Below are 15,477 nucleotides of genomic sequence, written 5' to 3'. Positions count from 1 at the left end.
CTATGCTAAGCTATATTAGCAAAAGAAGCTTCATGAAGTTTCACCACCCAAAGTAAGTAAAATAAATGTACCTTTACACACAAATGACAATGCAAATCTCAGTTAAGTTACTTTATAATATAGGAAGCAGTCAAATCTGGAGTAAAAGGAAGGCAATAATGACTCTCAAAGCGTTTCACAATGCAATTCGATTACACTTTTGAGAACTAGCCTGATGTATAAATAAAAAACACCCTACTAGCTCGTTAAATAAGTAATAGCTCGTTGGTGATACTGTTCTGGTAATATGATGCAACTTCATGGTTTGTTGCTCTGTCAGTTAGCCTTAAGCCATCTTAAGTGTGAGTCCAGTAAAGCCAGTCAGTGTCTGTTCATGCACTAACATAAATATGACTTATGTCTTATGAGGGATAGAAATGCCAATGCCATTTCACTATGCATAACTGAAAACAAGATTAGACTATTTGACTTGAATTGATTTATTATTTTTTTGTCTTGTTTTTCCTGGAGTGAGGATTTATTATTAACATAACGGTCGAGGCATGCTTTAAATGGGCCACCGATCAAACGGGCCTCTATTATAAATCAAACGTGATCAAACCGCGCCCTCGCCATCCTGATTATTAGCCGCTCACTCAGTCAGAAAATCTGACTCATGAATTAAAACTAAGGGGACTTTAAAATATTCACAGGTTCAGTTTCACTTTTGGTGAGATCCGAGGCTGTTGCGGCGAAAAGCTTATGGGTGAATGTTTTCTTTATGATATTTTCGTATTTTTTGTGGAAATATTCAAGGATGTCAGATGCACGTCAGCTTAAACATTTTTTTTTTTGCAACAAGTTATCAGTGCTGGCAGCATCATGGGTTCATAAAGATCACCTCATATTAGGGATTAGATACTTTATTCATCTTGTGTTTACCAGAAGTATTTTTCCTATAAAAAGGTTTTAGGATTCTCTCCAACTAGCAAGTCGTAGGCTTGAGAGCAAGGAGACAAAAATAAATAACTAAATAAAGGTATATTTTTCATCTCTCTTTAAAGTGAGATGTCTTTGTCACTTTGTGTTTTTATTTTGAAGTGAAACTAATTTGCGTGACTTGTCATGATTTTTGGGCGTAGCAGTGGAAGAACGGCATTGTTCCAAAAACGGCGTTTAACCATCTCAGCCAAATTGACTTTCATTGAAAATTACCTGCCCTTTGTGTCCGTGTTATTTATGTAAACCGCATTTGGAAATCCTTTTGTACTGTAACTGGAACAATATTGGGGAAGCTGGAAAGCCTTGAAGTACACACTCACTTCTCTTCCGCCTCATTCGATTCTAAATGTGGGTTGGTGGAATTGAAAGGCTGCAGGTGGTGGAATCAACATTTGGCTGCCTCTGTGTTTAGTAGAATTGACAGGCAGCTGAGTGGCCAAGCTGCTATGGGATATGTGCTTTAGTAGGCTTGATAGACACCAGTTCTTTCTCAGACCAGTCGCAATGTCGCTTGGTCAGGCTCAGGCGTCAAATGTATTGATCAATTAATAATTGGAAACTAGATTTGCAAAATAATAATGCAATCAAGCTTGGTGCTGTAAGAGGTTTGGTATGTCTTGAATTTAAAACCTGAATTTGGTAAGACACCCACTGCCTGATAAGTGAATGATGCAAGTGAATCAAATATTTGCGCAAAGCTAATGCAACAACTCAAGTGTTAGCAAGTGGGAGAGAAAACAACACGAGCACCTGGAGGAAATATTTATTGTGAAATTTAGTTTGACAAAGCCCTTTAGTTTAAGTTTAAGTTATGCAACAGTGTATAAAACATAATAATGATAGTACGTAATGGATCATAAATTATAATCAGGCCAGGATGTATTACTGTCACCATTTTGCACATTAGTGACATTGTATTTATGGAATGCGTTGCTGTGTAATTAATTGCATAATATTTCTTTTGACTCATAAGATATCACAAAAGCTCATATTTTCTCATCGGGCAGGAAATTTGATTCCAGATGTCTCAGATGCATCATAGGCTTGTACAAATGTGTCCCAGGGTCATGCTGGCGAAAAAAGGAATTTCAAAATTCATGTTCATACTTTTACGTACCTTTTGACAAACTGTATTAAAGTTGCCGCATGTGCGACTTGTTGTTCCATATGTCAAGCGCCTCTTGTGCATGACTCTGCAGGCACACGCTGGATAATGCGCCCCCTGCTTTGAAAATGAGATTTGCAAATTGGATCCTTTGTAAAGTCTTTCCACATTTTTCTCTCACTCAAATTTAAGGAGGGTTATAAAAGCAGTCTTTTGAACTGAAACAGACGTTGAGAACTGAGCCACCAGACGTGCTAATTAAATCGATTTGTTCAATGGGCCTTTAGATATTCAGTTGCGGTCACGAATCCACCTCTATCACATCTTCTGTGGGTGGGTAGGTGGATGGGAAGATGAACAAAAAGTCTCTCTTTCTCCAACTGCTGGTGAATGTTAAATAGAAACCGCCATCTACTCCTCCCTGAGAAACTACAACCACTCAAAATAAACCAAGCTTTTGAAAAAAAAAAAAACACATGGTAATTAAAAACTAACTTTCATATCAGCGATGGGATTCCACACCAAAAGCCCAAATGAGCAGGAATGTGGAATAATTGATGTTTCCTTTTTCAGCTCAAATTATTTAGGAGTCTTTGTTACTCATGCAAGTTGTTCTCAGAAAATGAGCTCGTATTGGATGAATACAAAAGTCTGTTTGAATTGCATTTTCTGATGCGCTTTCATCATCAAATCACGATTGAGGGTGAAAAGTGGGAATCTAACTTTTCAAGTAATATTAGTGTCAAGATAAACTGGTGCCTGGTATTATCTCAATTTGCAAAGCTGTGGTTTAAGATACAGTTATAAAATGTACTCTCCAGTGAACCCATGTGGTCTACAAATTAACACTTTTCTAACTCACCCTCCATAAAAGTATTGCTTTGCCGCCGTTATAACCTCTTAAGGGGGGCGTCAATTTCATGCAGATTTGAGCTATTATGTGGCTTGGCTCCTATTCACTGTACTATTTTATATTTTGGGAGGCTGTCCACACAATAATTGTTCAGATTCTGAATTAATAATGATGCTAAACCCTGATGCAAATTTCCCCCATTAGAAATGATGGAAATAATCCAGTTGAACCTTTTTTGCTAAAAATGATTGTAATTTAGTTCAGTAATGGAATGTAATGGAAAAAATATATATACTTTACACACAGATACTGTAGCGGTCCAAAAAAACTGGAAAGATAAAAACACTTCCTGCAACAGAGCTAGCTAATCACGTCATATCATTTTGGTTCTGGAGTCGGAACAAAAATTTTGACCATATTTTCTCCTCTACTATTTTTGTAAGACTTTTGTTCTTTTAGGGGTTTAGAGTCCACTATGTAATTGATTATTCTTCAATTGTGGCTAGCTCACCGATGATAGTTTGCTATAAACGATTCGCTGATAATTTGCCCTTGCCTGTTTCCCCAAAAAATAATTGACCACATTGTTTATTTATATTTTGAGCACCAATTTTCATTTGAACCCTCTTTAATCCTACCATAGCCCCATTTCATTGGCCTCTCGAAGCCTTGTTAGAGCCTCTTTCATTATAATCCACCCCGAATCTCTGTTGCTTCCTCCTCACAATCTATTTCCTGGTCCTCCATGTTTTCCCGGGGCCATCTAACCAGCAGGGTTGAGTTATTAATGCCTGGAAGGGGAGATGGGGGGGGGGGGGGGGTGCAGAGAGATGATTTCATTGCGTATTCAGGTATGGCGATGGATGGCTTTCAGAGGCAGCCAGGGGAGTGCTGGGAGGGGAGCCTCAGTAGAGAATAAATATACCTGTCACCTGGTGATGTATCTGGCCCCACTCGCTGCAATGCAGATCAACCACTCTCCTCCCCCGCACTGCCTCCGCCATTACTCAACCTTTCCCCACCTGAATCCAGCCTCTTTCGACTTGAGATTAAGGCGACCCGTGAGGAGAGCAGATTTTGGCTCTCCTCACTTATGTGGTTTGGTTCACATTTGTCGTAAGAAAAACGATGCATTGCCCCCCCCCCCCCCCCCCGAGGATTTTACTTGGTGTTTATTACTTGCTGATAATTAAAGACTGAGAGTTATGTTATGAATACCTTGACCGAGATTAGCCTTCATACAATCATTGGACGATTGAGTTTGGCCACTCCCATTTTAAATGGAGAATTGAAATGGTATTTTTGGTTGCCCTCTAAGTGAAGTAAAATGCAACAGAGAAGGGATGGAAGTACTTAACGATGAACTTCTCTCAGGGTTCTTTTCAATCAAATTTAGGAACTTGTATTTTAAACCTCAGAGATGTTTCTTTTCACAGGGGTGGAGGTTACAGTTTCACAAGTGCACTTTATTTTTGCAAGTGTCATAAAAACACATTTACACATAAGTGTGGGAAGTTGCAGGCACTTAAAACATGTTACTGAGCCTCCCTGTCTATGTGGAAAAGTAGAACAGCTTGGCAAGCTCCTTTTGATTATCAGCAGCTACACTTATAAATATTTTTTGCTGAGGGCAATTATCAAATCTGTCTTTTCAACACTTCCCCACTGCCCACCGGACGTTTTGTGTCCTTACCGATGGCCGAGCGTAGAGCAGATTAATTGGCGAAAAATATTGCTGCCGCAAGCATTTTTTTTTTTCCTCCTCTGCAAGGATCTTTTCGTGCTTCAAATATGCCGCTGATGGCTTGGAGTTTTCTTGAAAATGCACGGCTCTTGTTTTTACAACAGCTCCGGTCATTGTGATGAAACATTTGTGAGTTGGCTAATTAAATCTTTTTTTTGGGTTGTTTTTTTTGCCTCAATGTCTCTGCAGGAGTTACCAACAAAGAAATGAATGATTGGATATGAAACTCAGCTTTTACAAAGAGTGCAATTATGTTACAGAGTAGGGGGGTTATAGAAATGAACAGATGAATAAGATTGTAAATTTAATTGGAATTGCATAACAACTTCTCCAACAAGAAAGTGGAGTCATTTCTTTGATTCACGACGCTCATAAAACTGGAAGCATTTTCTTTCAATTGCTGCAAATGTGGCAAATTTGCCACATCTGCTTTAACGTCATATTTATCCAGAAACAACGAGATTTCCGTGAGAACGTAAAAAAAACGGCAAACCAAATCTCTTCCCTTTCCTGATCTGGTTCTAGTGAGCGTTTTCAGCTGTTACCTCGTCCTTGACACTAGTGCTTCTTGATTTATTGATATCATAAATCCTCTCCTCATTTTCTCCCATATAAAGCAACTCTATTATGCAGCTCGCTCTTCCTGCCTAGTAGATTTAGTCGCAAAGAACAAGTCACATAAACTTTCTGTTTGTCTGCACTTGGCATTTATCTGCTCGACTAATCCCCCACAATTCTCATTGTCAGCTAGCAATAAAAATTGGTTTTGGAATCAATATAGAGATTGAGCGCAGATTCCTGTGATACAAAAATCAAGTTTTCACAATCACTCGGGTAAAAAAATTACCAATCGTACTACGCTCGTCCAGATGCGTTACCATGTGTGATTTTTATGATCGATGGCGCTGAAAGTCAGCTGAGGAGATGACATTCCCCCCCGCCAGCCTTGAAACCCGGCTACTTTTCTCCGTATGATGACACTTTTGGAGAAAGAGAGTCTGCGGGCTTCATTTACTGAAGCAGCGGGGAATAATATAGTGCCAACATTTAGATGTGTCAGGTCCCATATCACTGGCGGTTCTATTAGAAATGGACCCCATTGCGGGACAATTAACCTCGTGGCCCCGGCAGCAGATCTACGCAGTAACCGCCCAGCACCGGCCGATAAATCAAACCTCGAGGGAGAAAGGAACACTCTCTCCCCTGCTGGTTACTATTGCTCAATGAATCACACAAACATCAGGGTACATTTGAGTTCTCATTCTAGCCGCCGACATGCAAAAGTTTGATGTCACCCCAGTGATTAACCTGGAGAGAACCTTGGGCAAACTTTTTAGGACCAAACAAAAGAACTTTGTGGATTGTAAGCATGTAGCGCCACAACGTCAGTTTTAAAATTGAATACTTCTTTATTATAGAATTTTTTTTGTCGTTGGTCCTTGTCCATTTACACAGTGTTAAATGATTTATTTTCAAATGGACCAAAATTGTGATTAATAATGGTCAGTCATGCAAGTAACTCAATGTTCATTGTAAAAGTTTTTTTTATAGCCATTATTTTTACTAGTGGATTTTTCAGGTCAACAGTTTCATTAATTAAATCAAGTATAATAAGACTACTAAATTAGGAATTTACATTGGTTTTCATGTAAAGTATAAGACTTGGATGATCTCTCTTATGCCCCTGTCAGGTCAAATATACATTTTCTACTTGTGGATCGTGTTTGAAAAAAATCAAATGAACATATAAATGTATATGTATGTATGTATGTATGTATGTATGTATGTGTATATATATATATATATATATATATATATATATATATATATATATATATATATATATATATATATATATATATATTCTCTTAACGAAGAGGGCCCCCATACTGCTGGGAAAAAAACAAAAAGCGACCCTGGTGTATCCAGTCAAAGGGACACAAAACCATGACAATCATAAAACGACAAATGCTTTTGGCTTTTTGGTACTCGTGTTGTGAGAAGAAATATATCCAATAGATTCAATCTCCCATTCCCTTCGTCAGAGGCCATTTTTGTGTTTTATATTATAGCTTGTATCATATCAATCCATCCAATCACCACCTAATAGCTGGAAGCTGCAGCTATCTTTTACACCGTTTTTGAAAATGAGACTTATAAATCCTCAGCGGAGCGAAGCCGTTTTCGTCTTCCTCCGCAGCCTGTCATTTATTAAATGGCAAAGTCAAGAAAAAGAACGAGCGGTAATAAAGCCGGGTCACCTTCAGGACCTGCTTGTGGTTATTCCTGTCATTAGCATGTGGTGGCATCTCGTGCTGTCCAGCTCCCGGGATTATTATTACCGAGGCAGGCTTCGCCCTTACGACTGCCCACCGTCGGCGCCGTGTAATCCTCCCACTGATGGACTCAATGTGAAATATGGCAACAGATGCCAAGTGCAATGACTGAAGCGTGATGATTTGAGACCTCGGGGTCATTAAATCTGCCGCTATTAAAGATAATTTGAAAATTTGGGCTTTTTTGGCACGCGGAATAGCAGGTTGTGAGGTGTAATGATGATCACTCCACACCCCAGGGTGCCTTCCTTCACTAGTTGTTATTAGTGTTTGCATTTGCCTTTGTTAATGTGCTTTGGGGTGTTTAGTCTCGACGATGTAGTTTGTGCATGTTCCTTTTTTGTAATGGAAATTCTCGTTTGGATACTCAGTCCGTAATTGCTGCTGGTGTTTGTGGGTTTCTTGTGCGAGTGGAGTCATCGCTTTTTTTGTTTGAAAGGTGTTGTGAACGTGTTTATTGAGCAATCAAGTTTGCAAATCACGACACGCGATGATAAACAGATAACCGATCGTTCTGTTCAAGATGTTAGCTAACACGCACGATTAATAATATGCTAACTGTTGTATTGTAATTTGGGTTCTGCTTTTGCAACATTTGTGTGAAAAGATCAGCTTGAGTGAGAAGAGAAGTTGTCATTAAGCAATGTGAGGTGTGATCTTTGGCTTTCAGAAAATAAATAGCTTCACTTTCTCTTGGTGGGATCACCAAGGAGCTTCGAAAAAGATATTTGGAATGTAATCATTGAAAGGGCTCATCTGGAGAGGGGCAACAATAGTTAAGATAAAAATAGTAAAGACTCATCAATAGTTGGACAAAGTGTAGCACCGTAGGGATGCTGCCAAGACCAGAATGTCCCGCTGAAATTAATAAGCCATCCAGACCAGAAGTACCCCGAAGGATACCAAGGAGAGGACATGAATGGAACTGTCGAAATAAATTGCTGAATCCCTGCATGAAATTTAGACTCCATTCAAGTCTTAATGTCATGTAGTTCACTGAAAGCTATAATTTTCTTCTTTTTTTTCCCTTCTAGCAGCTGGATGCACATTTGAAGAGGATTCCGATCCCAGTCTGTGTGACTTCGCACAGAGTGAAGAAGATGACTTTGATTGGCAGTTGTTCCGGGCGCACAATTCGCCATACGCCGGCTCGGACCTCTTGCGCGGTAAGTGTTTCGAAGCAGAGGTGTCAAATCCGGAAAGTAGAATCCATGCCAGAGTTCGGATTTAGCCACAGTTGATCAACCACGAACCATTTCAATGTTATTTGCCTCTGTAATTTACTGTAATTTATTTGACCTTAAATCAATTTGTTTTTCTTTTTTCATCAAAAAAACCAATTTTGTGACATTGACTGATATTAAATTTAGTTCTTAAGCCACATTGCCCAGCTCTCCCTGAAACCTTCATTGCTCTTTTTTTAACGTTATCCAACCTTCATTTCTTAGGCATTTGTTTTTCATGAGAGAAACTCTTAACACATGCCACATAACAAAAATATCCCAAAATATAACTTAATTATCATAACAACATCTGCTAGGCTTTGGAAAAAAATATCCACCGTATCATTTGTAGCATTGACTGCAGTTCGCTTATCAAAAAAGCGTGCCGATCGGCCTTTATCGTCCAGCTTCCGTTACGCATCAGCTTTAATGAAGCAGTCAGCCCACATTTGTCTGTTTCCTGCTAAGCCCAAGGATAACTTTGTTAACCAGCCTCCAGACTAATGGAAACCAACATTTTCCCGCCATCATCCTCTCCGCTGGTGGTTGCCAGAGGGAGATGGCATGCATACTTTATAAGGCCCTCCGCCATCCCATCCTTGCTTTTAAAAATTCCTACTGGGAACTAACAAATAGAATGATGTAGTTTTAGATTCCCACCAGAAATATCAGCAGTGACTGTTAGCTTGCAGTTGTTTGTTGAAAGGATCAACTTCCTTCTGCCATAACGATCAGTCCAGCAGTTTCCATTAGCGGAGTACAAATTAAATAAAAATATGTATTTCCATGTTCATGGGAAGAAAAAACGGAATTTTACTTTCATCTTTCTTAAGCTAACAGTAACTGCGGTAGTCGATGAAAATGGATGACACGAATGGCCACCAAGCAAGGTCAGAGTGGATAAAACAAAACGGCCACCGTTTACAGCGCTTGTAAAATAATGTCCTTAATCAGTCAGTCAATGTTCTCTTCTCAACATCTGTCACCATATAATTCAATTTTTAAGCATGACACATTTTTCTCAAAAGTCTTAAACTGCACCCATGGTAATTTCCTTTTTTTTTTGTCATCAGCAATCAAGTGTAAATCTGCCCGTAGCTAGCGGCCCATTCACAGCAGGCGATGGGCTAATTAACACTTCTCCCTTTGGGTTTAATTAAAACTCAGTCTCATGCCATTTACAGCTATTGAATGAGGACTCTCCTCGGAGTGCAGGTACTAAAATTTGCAAGACAAGCCGTACTATTAGCGTCAACTTTGTGGCTGTACTGAGCAACCATCTCAAGTTTCGTCCACTTCTGTGGCATTTTGTCGAGTCATGTCGCTTCTGTTTTTTTTTTTGTTTTTTTTACATAATTGAAGTTGTATAGCTCTCTCGCTGATCCCTGGCAGAGGCGGTCTGTTACTCTCGCTTCGCTTTTTCTTACTTAATCCCCCCCATGTTGACTTTCAACCATGTATCACGGCGGACAACCGAGGTGACGAGGGATAACTAGACTTTATGAGATAAGGCTATTTACATTTCGCCCGTATTACTTTGTGCGGTTGAAACATTTGTGTCGGGGGAAGATTAGTAAACACAGCTAAGACAGCGGCAGCTTGTGGCTCCCGAGAGAAATTAAAAGACTACTGTTTCCATGAACAAGAGGGGGAAAAAGAAGATAGAATGCGGCAAGGTCTTAATAAGAATGGCCCATTTATCATCAGATTCTCCATTATTTGGAATGAGATCAGTGACTTCAGACTGCCTGATAAGCTTCTGTTCTTGTTCTGTTTTAATGAAAGTGTTAGTTTGCCGGATGATGACCTTGTCGAGAAAAGTCACGATTTTGCATTATCAAGGTCGGGGGATACCGTAAACATTGGCAAATTTCGTTGAAAATTCCGTCAAACCTTTGACGGGTAAAGTTCGGTATATTTTTGATTGAGTTTGAGAGGTCACGCTGAGGTCGATTGACACCATCTCCAGCGTAAACGACTTGACAAAGACAAGCTGGAACGTGTTGCTCAAAGAGAGCATGTTTGTGGATTTAAGTGGAACCTTTCTCGACAAATTTGATTAAATGATGTGAGTTAGGCTTTGGATTAGCGCAGGAAGGTCATGTCACTTCTTTCTGTCCATCTTGACTGTGTGTGGAGTTAGCTTGCGTTGGATCTTGTCCTTGCAAAAACGTTTATATTTTGAAAATAGTACATAGAAGTACTTTTTTCCCTCAAAAATTGTGTGTAACCCAAATTGTTCATAAAAATGCACATTCGTAGTTGGTTATATGCAATTAAAAAACATTTTTTTAAAAAAAAGCTCATCCAATAGCAATTGTTCCTGTTATATTTTTGTAAGACTGCACTGCTAGCAAAGAGTAAATCTTTACCAACTATTGGGACCCAACTTCTGTACTTGATGGAAAAGATGCTCAAGTCATATTGATCTGAATTTACTGTTTTAATATTTATACTTTATATTCTCCCCATCCATTTGAAATGCCGTTAAATGTCTGCCACCGGCCCTGAAGCTGCAGTTTGATACACTTTCACACATGCAATCCGAATAACAGAAGCCCATCACTTTGAGCTGCTCTACCAAAGATGATCTTAAAGTAGCCTACTCTTTAATAGCAAGTAAATTGCTGCACAAGATGAGACTGGTCCCGACTGAAATGGCTTTTAGTACTATCTTGGGGTCGGGGCTTGGTCAACTGAAACATACATACATCCTGCCAGCTCAGTATCATAACCTTACTATAGACTATCTCCATCCTGTTGCAGTCATCTCGCTGAGAACATTACCTTCTCGCTTTCTCAGTATGTCACCTCTCACCCCAGGCCACACACACTTTAGATCAGCTAAATACACAATGCATGTGTGAGTGTGTTTGTGTCATCGTCAGTAACCTGAGACATCTGCAGTTATCATCGTGACCAGCCACCGTCTGTGGTTTAATACGCTATTACAGTACAGTGCTGGCCTTGTGCTGCATTCACTTCACAATGTACACCTAATAATCCTCCCCTGGCTTTTTTTCTTGGTCATCCCTTATAGAAAATCAGTAAGTATTTTCTGAGCCAGCTTTAAAGTGACTTAATTAAATATGTTGCATTAAATAATGAAATTCATTAAATGACACTTATATAAGACTATAAAAATACTGATCACATTTTCAATGCATTTCATTGGGGGTCAATTTCAGGTATGTTCAGATTTTTTTCTATTCGGGGTCCTGATATAAATCGCTAAAATGTTGCACGGGTAAAAAACGTTTTGGTCAAAATTTCTTAATAGGTTTAAAAATATTTGGTTTGGACTGCCAACTGGAATTTGACTGTGGAGGATCTCAGCAGTGTAATATGTAAACATGAACTTTTTACCATTGAGGTTTACCACATTGTTTTTATTGAGTAGAAAATGAATACCTAATAGTGTCATTGTCCCCGCAGCATTTTCAAGCGAATGATAAGCCGAAGGTAACGGAACGTCGAGCTCATGTTAACGACGCTGACATTTTTGGTTTGTTGTTTTGCCAAGCCGCAGAATTAGCTTTAATCAGCTACAGTCGAATAACTTTAATGGCGACAATTAAGTCTCGGGCTTAGCACAGAAATCAAGCTTGTTACAGCTTGTTAAGACACAGTTAATTATGTCAGTCATAATTAAAACGGCAACTCCTTGGGTTTTTATGACCACCTCCTTTTAAAATATCGATTCGGCCATTTAAGTCCTTCTGTCTCACCCACTATTTGTCCAATCACACTAAATGTTTCATTTTCTATTTGAAACATGAAAATTATGTTGGGGATGCATTTTTTTTTGTGTGCATAATATGAAAATAATTGATATTTTGCCTTAGCATCTTTGCTGCCATAGATAAATAAAGTCACTTGAGTTTCAAAGCTTTCATTTTCAATAAACATTCTGTCTGTTGATTTCCTTAATTATCACACCTTCAGAGTGAGCTGGAAAGACCAGTTAGTGGAGTGAGCCAATTGGTCAGAATGATATATAGTACTCAGAGGACCACAAGTGGACTCCAGCGGCTCGCCGGGATGATAACTTACAACTCATTAAGGCCAAGTCGATAGGATCGCAAGCTTTTCACAAATACAGCTAATCTAAATCTAAATTATAGCCAATGAATCAACCTCTTACTCAGCTTTCTCTTTTGCTTTTGGTGATATAGAGCTGGAGAGCAATGTTTCCCAAGATCTCACAGCACACCATCATTCAAAGATTTCACAAAAGTATAAATACTCAATCATAATATAGTCAGAATTTACTTGCAAATGAATTTATGAGTCCAGGGACAATGACAGAGCTTTTGTGTTTAATTATTAAACATCATTGAAGATCAAGTGTGTTTTTCACAAATTTTTTAAATCAAGATTAAAAAATGTTTTTAAGAAAAGATAAAGTATGTTTGGTGCAAACACAACACTGCTCTTCACTAGGGCTGTGGGTATTGAATATTTTAGGAATCTACTTTATGGATCAAATATATTTTTGCTTGGTTGAAAAGTAATTACAATATATAAAAAAGATAAAATCTGGGATTTCACTTCATATTGAAGTTGCTTTTCTTTTGTAGATACCAATGATTTGTATTTTTTTAATTAAATTTGTGCATGGCAGCAAATATTTTCATGCCTCGAAACTCTCCAATGAGTCAAAACACAAAAAATAAGTCCAAGCTTCGCATTTCTTGTCAACAACATAATACAATAATGATAATTTAAAAAAATGCATTTACGAACTTTACTTCAGCAGTTAGCATTTAACATTATAGCATGTGACTTGACCGTATTTTCAATTTTTAATATCACAGAAACCTAGGATTTGAACCATCTTATATCACTTTATATTATCTGTATAAATTTGCCATAAAAGTCATGCTAGGGAAACTTCAAGCATCTAAGTCAAGTCCGTATCTCTGGAGAGAAGCATCTGCGCCTGGATCCAGACTCAAGACCTCAGAACTAATGAGAACAGATACAAAAGCTGTGTCAGCAATTAAGCTTGTGTCGCCATTCCTCACAACAGCAACAATAGAGCGACGGCGTTGTAAAGAGGAAAACTATTTCGCTCAAATACCTGCAAACCGTCAAAGTACATTTTGATGCGGTTAAAGCCGTAAACATGGCTGACGTGTCCATTAATCAGCGGTCCTCGGGTGTCAGACGTCAATGCCTGCACATATAATATTTCACCGCAGATTTGTGGATGCTGTAGCCTTCAGTTTGAGTTCCTCGGCACAGGTCAGTGTTATTGCATGTGGCGGTTCACTTCGTTGTCATGGGTAACTTATCGCACCTGAAATTGACACCAGGCTCCTGCCCTTCATTCAAGACACAAGTTGTAAGATGATCTTTTCTACCCGTTCGCTTTGCATACGTCAGGTTACTGCATCAGGGGTGCCAAACTCAATTTTGTCGCGGGCCGCATCGTAGTCATAGTTTCCTTCGGAGGGCCATTACGACAAATAACTAAGTTTGAAACCGGAGACTAGTAAAAACTGTTCAAATTTTTTTGAAAGATCAATGGTAACAAAAATTGCGAGCAACGTCTGTAGATTTTTTTTAAAAGTGAAGACAATTTGTAACTTAAGTATTGACAGATGAAGTCGATGCACAATTTGTCTTCGGGGGCCACATAAAATGATGTGGCAGGCCGCATCTGGCCCCCAGGCCTTGAGTTTGACAAGCGCTCTACGTCTTTGGTTTCTTTCAGATCAAGTGTCTTTTTGTTTCTTGATCCTTCAATCTATTTGTAGTTTTAGCCTATTGCAACTGACACTTTTTTTTTGGTATTTGTTTTTGGATTATTTAAAAAAAATAAAAATACTTAGTTGATATCCACAAAACTGTAGTTTGAGTAAAGATTAATATATTTTTCAACTTTATTTGTTTGCTTTTAAATAATGGAATTCTAATTGTAATTCTCCATATTTTCTTTCATTTCTGTGAATAATACATGAATTTTAATGATTGAATTAAGGCCAAAGTGCCCCCCATGGCTTGGCTGCTAGTCTACACCTTCGACCACCACTATACTGGCATACAGCGGCGTGAATGGCACTGGAGGCAAGGTGTAGGAAGTGTCTTGCCTGAGGACATGACGACACATGACTCAGACAGAAACAGCCGACACTCCGGTTACTGAGCGACCTGCTCCAATGGCTGAGCCAGGCCGCCCAAAAAAAAATAATAAAAATTTAAAAAAAAAATTTATATTCAGCCAGAAACTCTTGCACCAAATTTTTGACATAATTGCACGTTACACTCAAAAACATTTGCAATAATTAATCTCTGGTATCAGTATTAGTATATGTTGCGCTTTCTTTTTTGGAGAGACTTGGAAAAGATTAGGACTGCTAAATTTAGCTGTAAATGCCAGTCTGAAAAAAAATCCCCAAATCTGTCGACATATACATTTGTGCGGACGACAGTGCTTGGATCTATCTACTTGGGATCTATTTTTGCATTGAAGTTCACATTATTTAATGGTGAACAAAATGTCATGCGGGAACATGAAAGCACTTTCATTTGCTCTCCAATGCAGCACATTTGTTGGCACATGAGGGGATAATGACTATATTTAGAAGGTTTCACAAAATGTCTCCTTTTGCCACAAGAGCATTTACAAAGTTCTATTTAAATTTCAAGGATGGTGTAAATGCTTGGAATTCACATGAATGATGACTCATTCAATGCCTCAGGATGTATTTTGAAAAAAAAAAAAAGTCATTTTCCCCATTTTGTGATTAATTACTTTTCAAACACACTTTGTGATCCATATTTCCATGATTAAAGGGAAATTCTCCGAATATTTTGGGACCGTTGTATTCCGAGAGGTGAAAAAAAAAAAAGTCAGTCTGAATCCCCCGGAATTTTTTACTCTGTAGGCGAAGGATTCAAAATGACTCAATAAGCTCACATAGAAAGTCTGAGCTGAATAGCAACACAAATCGCACCGTGTGCGAGCTCGCTCATTGATCCAATACGGCGCCATGGAATGATTTGTCGTTTTCTCGATGGAAGAAGCTGCTGTAGCAATCGGCAAGAAAGGAGGCCATCTTGAGTGTCGTTTATTTCATCTCTGGAATAACATTGATTGGAGATGTAGGACCCTTTTGAGGCCGCATTTGCTTGAAGAATCAGCATGCAGCGAGTGGGCACTTCACACGAGGAGATCCGGCGGTGTTTTTTTTCCCCGCCTTTGTCATTCTCTCTGGTTAAGATCCTTC

At 38.8% G+C, this 15,477-nt stretch overlaps 1 protein-coding gene across 4 annotated transcripts in view; it reads left to right on the top strand.

The window, feature by feature from the left end:
* Positions 1–15,477, top strand: part of ptprub (protein tyrosine phosphatase receptor type Ub) — a 116,474-nt gene that overhangs the window by 27,608 nt on the left and 73,389 nt on the right. For 2 of the 4 annotated variants that reach the window (XM_085918166.1, XM_085918164.1), the window contains exon 2: positions 8,057–8,185. In XM_085918166.1, the coding sequence (XP_085774292.1) occupies positions 8,057–8,185 (129 nt within the window). Of the gene's footprint in view, positions 1–8,053; positions 8,186–15,477 lie in introns of all 4 variants that reach the window. The other 2 variants (XM_085918165.1, XM_085918163.1) reach the window with 1 other exon arrangement.

The sequence above is a fragment of the Syngnathus leptorhynchus genome, chromosome 8 (assembly GCF_054491065.1).
Source record: "Syngnathus leptorhynchus isolate UIUO chromosome 8, UIUO_Slep, whole genome shotgun sequence".
Lineage (NCBI taxonomy): Eukaryota > Metazoa > Chordata > Actinopteri > Syngnathiformes > Syngnathidae > Syngnathus > Syngnathus leptorhynchus.
Note: the sequence above shows the minus strand (reverse complement) of the source record. Positions and strands in the feature narration are given on the sequence as shown.